We start from the raw sequence: 5,482 nt of genomic DNA, 5'->3' as shown, positions 1-5,482 counted from the left end.
AACTTTTTGCTAACTTTTCTCGGCCCCCTACCAGTGATCCCATACTATTTCCTTCCCCCTTTTAAGCGATCTCTAATTTATAGCCCTTATTTTGTTTGGCAAAATTTTGCATAAAAGTTAAATCCAAGGTTAATTGGAGGAGAAAATCTAAACCTGGTAAACCTTTTCTGTTCACAGATCAAATATCATGTCGCTGTAAATACATATATGAAGGATTTATAATAAAGCTATTCTAATAATTAAGTAGCAATCAGTTAAATAACATAGAAATGTTTCTCTTTAAAACAAAATTACGTTAGGTAAACGAAAAATCATAATTAGGTTCATATCTGATATTATTGTTATGTTATCTTGTCTACGCTGTAAAAGTCTCTGGAATAGAGCTTGTAACCGGAGCATCCTGGACTAACCAGGGCTAGATGAATTCGGTTTCTTGGAATTCAATCCCGTTTTACTCTAAATTCAACAATCTTAAAACTTACAGAGTTGTCTAATTCAACTTTTTCATTTCAAACGAAACAACGAACAAAATCGTATAACAGAGAAACAACGAGAAAACGATGTTTAGTTGTTCAAATTGGGATCGAAAGTGACAGCTTGCTGGTACTAGAGTCGAACCGTTAAATCAGTAAGGGTGGACCGCTGTGTTCGGTCTTCTCCTGTATATGGATATGGATATATGGTCTGTTTATAGGTGTGATGATTTGAAATATACAGGTGAGCATAATTTATAAAATATCGCACAAATATGGAAGGGACTGAAAAACATGCATGTACACTGTACAGGTTATGTGTGTACTCGCCCATTAGTACAATTTACAATGTACATGAGACAACATGAAATATCAAGTACTAATTAAGTGTTTTATTCCTAAAATACCGAATGTATTTTTTTCATTCAAGATGGCCGATTTACGAATCAGTAAAATCATTTCTTGTGTTAAGTTCCCAGTTTTATTTTTGAAAATCTACGAAATCTTTGCAATGAGAGAAATGTTTAAAAACTAGCAGACGATGTTCTTCACGTTTATGTATACTAAACTGTAACCTTACAATACATGAAATCATCTATTCTTCTGCAACACTGGTATTTTCCCTAGTTTCCGCTTCTATTTCCCCAATCCTTTTAATAGTCCCCCCCCTTCAATAGTATCCTCCCCCTCACCCTTTCCTTCAGTTGTTTAGCTAGGACCCCCTCCCCCGCAAATTCCCCACATTTCCGCTAACCTACATATTTAAATACCCCCATATACTCCGTACTTCCTTTTTCCCTCTTCTCTTGACATCCTCAATTCCCCTTCACATCCTCTCCTTCCCTCCTTACATCCTTCCCTTCTCACATCCTTCCCTTCTCACATCCTTCCCTTCCCTTCTCACATCCTTCCCTTCCCTTCTCACATCATTCCCTTCTCTTCTCACATCCTCCCCTTCCCCTCTCACATCCTCCCCTTCCTTCCTCAAATCCTAACCTTCCCTCCTCACATCCTTCTCTTCGCACATCCTTCCCTTTCCCTCTCAGATCCTCCCCTTCCTTCCTCACATCCTTCTCTTCGCACATCCTTCCGTTCCCTTCCAACATCCTCCTCTTCCTTTCTCACATCCTCCCCTTCTCATATCCTTCCCCTCCTTTCTCACATCCTCCCCTTCCTTTCTCACATCCTCCCCTTCCCTCCTCACATCCTCCCCTTCCCTCCTCACACCCTCTTCTTACCCCCTTATCACCTTCCCTCCCCAGCCCTCATCTCGTTCACAATCAATATTTCCATTCTCCGCAAAAAGCGTACGAAATGTCAAAAAATTTTTAATCCCTATCTATATCTGATGATGGAAACCTTTGATATTTCTAACCTCAACCTTTGATCTATCGGAATTGTGATTTTGTGATATCAAATGACCACAAAGTTCACAACATTAGGTTGCAAAGGTAAAAAATTAAAATAAAATATTTTTGTTTTACTACGTTTTTTCTTATCCTTTCCACCTCAATTCTTCTCATTCATTGGTATTCAATTCTTTCTTGTTTACGTTGACGAATATTTATTTTAATTTTTGTATTCTAATTCATATTCTCATTCTTCCTAATATGTATATGAATTCCCTTAAGAAAATTAAACTTATAAATTTTTTGGGGGGTTCTGCACTCTCTTTCTTTATTCATACTCAGTCCTGTCTATTATTTTTTTAAATTTTTTTTTAAGTTTTCAGTTTTCTTAAATAATTTTATTTAGAGTATATGCATGTATAATAATCTGAAGACTAGAAAGATTTCAACGAAATCTTCAAGAAATATTACAATTTACTGTAATTATCACAATATCCGCTAATAAACTAGTTCAGCGGCTGAAGAGGATTCAGGTTCCCATAATGAAAACAGTTTTACAAGCTGATCTGCTAAAGTCAGCAGAAGCCTACCATTTTTCTGATTCTTCATAGATCTTTTGTTTTAACTTTTCTTCTCTGTGTTTCAATGTGAGTGGAATATTTTGAAGAATCTTTTTCAAATTGTCCTGGGAACGTTAAGGGATGTCAGGAACTATCTGGGAACGTTAGGGGTGTCAGGAACTGTTTGGAATCGTCGAGGAACTTCAGGGACTTTCAAGAACTCAACTGGGACCGCATGGGGATTGTTTGAGAACAGTTAAGGCTGCCAGGAACTGATAGATACAGTAAAGTATGTCAGGAAATTGGAACAGAAAGGACTGACAGGAACTGATCGAAAAATTAAAGTTGGTCAGAAACTGATTGGAGCAGCAAGGACTGAAAGGAACTGATGGAAACAGCAAAGGTTGTCAGAACTGATTGGAACAGCAAGGACTGAATGGAACTGATTGAAACAGCAAAAGCTGTCAGGGGCTGATTGTCTCGAAAATGCATTGGCTTGTTGAAACTGTCAGAAAAATTATTTGAAACTAATTGAAACTGCCTTAAACTCCATGAAACTGCTTGAAGCTGTTTGAAACTGCATGGAACTATTCGAAACTGCATGGATATGCTTGAAACTTCATGGAACTGTTTGAAACTGCATGGAACTGTTAAAACCCCCATGGAACTGTTTAAAACTGCATGGAACGGCTTGAAACTGCATGGAACTGCTTGAAACTGCTTTAAACTGCTTGAAACTGCTTGGAGCTCCTTGAAAATTCTTAAAACTGTCCGGAACTACTTGATGAGACTTCTTAGAACTTATGTAATTTTATAACTGCCTGGGAAAATTCTGTAAAGTCCAAAAATTAGTTATGAATGGCTCTGCCTAGTCTGATCTGGAAATCTCTGTATAGAAGTTTACCACCGAGAGGAACTCTGGAGATAAACATGTTCAGGGACATCAGGCACACTGCCTTACCGTTCATCAGGAACCTGGATAGATAGATAGATAGTTAGAAAAATTTATTAAAACAATAAAAACTAATTCTACTGCAATAAAAAACTTTAAATTTTAAAAATGTAAGTGATAAATTACCTGTCAGTGTTTGGAGCTGGTAGATTGTGATTGGAGCAAGTATGGAGAACCCAGGAGCAAACCTCGTCTCTGCTCCACAATCTTGGATCTTTAGAAAGATTCTGATTTTCGAACTTGTTTTCTTTCTTAAGGTTTAAAGGTTCAAGAGGATACATCTCGACCTCCTCCTCTGTATACACAGGTTTACAGTTCTCCGTATAAACAGGTCGAGCAAACCAAGGAACCTCGAGGTTAGAGGATATTCCGAACATTGTATCAGGGACAACTTGATTATTCATTCCGTACCGACCTTTCGGGTTCAGAGTTGGAGATTAACTGACAGGATGAGAGGGATTCAGGGAATATTTGGTGAAGGAAGGAAGTCGGGGACGGTACAAATCTACTTCCGGTCTTACTGTATATTTTGTACTGGCACGGGGCTAGGAGGCAGCTTTATCCTGGGCTGTTGAACGAACGTGCCAGGCCAAAACCAATTTCTTTAGCACTGGCACGGTTTTAGTTCCCCACCGCACAGGCGTTAATAAATTGTACTTGACTGGCAAAAAGTTGTGGTTTATAATCCAAGTTTCAGTTCAAACAAACATATATCCAGTTCAACCAATATATTCAGTTCAACCAAACATATATTCAGTTCAACCAAACATATATTTAGTTCAACCAAACATATATTCAGTTTAACCAAACGTATATTCAGTTTAACCAAACATATATTCAGTTCAACCAAACATATATTCAGTTCAACCAAACATATATTTAGTTTAACCAAACATATATTTAGTTTAAGCAATCATTTATTCAGTTCAACCAAACATATATTCAGTTCAACCAAACATATATTCAGTTCAACCAAGCATATATTCAGTTCAATCAAACATATATCCAGTTTAACCAAACATATATTCAGTTTAACCAAACATATATTCAGTTTAACCAAACATACATTCAGTTCAACCAAGCATATATTCAGGTCAACCAAACATATATTCACTTCAACCAAACATAAATTTAGTTCAACAAAACATATATTGAGTTCAACCGAACATATATTCAGTTAAACCAAACATATGTTTAGTTTAACCAAACATATATTCAGTTCAACCAAAAATATAGTTTAACCAAACATATATTCAGTTTAACCAAACATATATTTAGTTCAACCAAACATATATTTAGTTTAACCATTCTGTATTTACATTGACAAAATTATCAAGTTATTACGATGTTCAACTATTGGATGCCAAATCTAGGGTGTCTATATGGGCATTTGGGTATATGCAGATGATATTATTCTGCTTTCTCCTAGCAGAACAGGTCTTCAGGAAATAGTGAAAATTTGTGAACATTTTGCCAAAGCTACTAAACTGAAATTTAGTACAAATATTCGAATCGAAAAATGTAAAACTAAATGCCTTATTTTTTCTAAAGAAAGGATTAATTATAATGAAATAACCCCAATTTTATTGAATGAATTACCTTTACCATTTGTTAACGACTTAAAACATTTAGGAAATGTTCTTCAAAGTGATAATTCAATGACCATAGATTGCAATAAAAAACGAGCTATTTTCATTTGAAAAATTCATTCCCTTAACCAAGAAGGATTTTATTTTAACAGTCCTGATGTTATTTTGAAACTGTATAATATTTACTGTTGTAGTTTTTATGGATCTAGTATTTGGGACTTGAGTTCCCAATGTGTTTCAAAATTGTATACAGCTTGGAATACTGCTATTAGAATTTTTTTTAATGTACCTAGAGATACGCATAGGTACTTGATTGAAAGTATTTCACAATGTTTACATGTAAAAACTATGTTAGCTAGCAGATGTGTGTCTTTCTATGAGACTATTGAAGCAAGTTCTAAGCTTTGCATTAGATTTCTTTCTAATTTATGTAAAAATGACCTCAACACAGTTCTTGGCAGAAATTTATTTTGTATTGCAAATGATTGTTCTGTAAATCCTTTGGATCTTAGTAAATGTTCGTTAAGAAACAAATGAAATATTTTGATGTCCCATTGGA

General features: G+C 35.5%; 1 protein-coding gene across 1 annotated transcript; it reads right to left on the bottom strand.

Annotated features, from left to right (window-relative positions):
- Positions 1–2,205: 2,205 nt before the first annotated feature.
- Positions 2,206–3,800, bottom strand: LOC111715878 (ets DNA-binding protein pokkuri). The gene is made up of 2 exons (XM_023491277.1): positions 3,461–3,800; positions 2,206–3,357 (listed from the first exon to the last, which is right to left on the bottom strand). The coding sequence occupies exons 1-2, from the start codon at positions 3,736–3,738 to the stop codon at positions 3,231–3,233; spliced, it is 405 nt and encodes a 134-aa protein (XP_023347045.1). The 5' UTR covers positions 3,739–3,800; the 3' UTR covers positions 2,206–3,230.
- Positions 3,801–5,482: the final 1,682 nt, after the last annotated feature.

Source organism: Eurytemora carolleeae, unplaced genomic scaffold (genome assembly GCF_000591075.1).
Source record: "Eurytemora carolleeae unplaced genomic scaffold, Eaff_2.0 scaffold14, whole genome shotgun sequence".
NCBI lineage: Eukaryota > Metazoa > Arthropoda > Copepoda > Calanoida > Temoridae > Eurytemora > Eurytemora carolleeae.
Note: the sequence above shows the minus strand (reverse complement) of the source record. Positions and strands in the feature narration are given on the sequence as shown.

Bases quoted from the DNA above. Each gene is read 5' to 3' on its own strand.
- LOC111715878 (XM_023491277.1), bottom strand. From the start codon at position 3,738: ATGAATAATCAAGTTGTCCCTGATACAATGTTCGGAATATCCTCTAAC. The intron at 3,358-3,460 runs GTAATTTATCAC...CTATCTATCCAG, and splicing joins CCAGCTCCAAACACTGACAG to GTTCCTGATGAACGGTAAGG.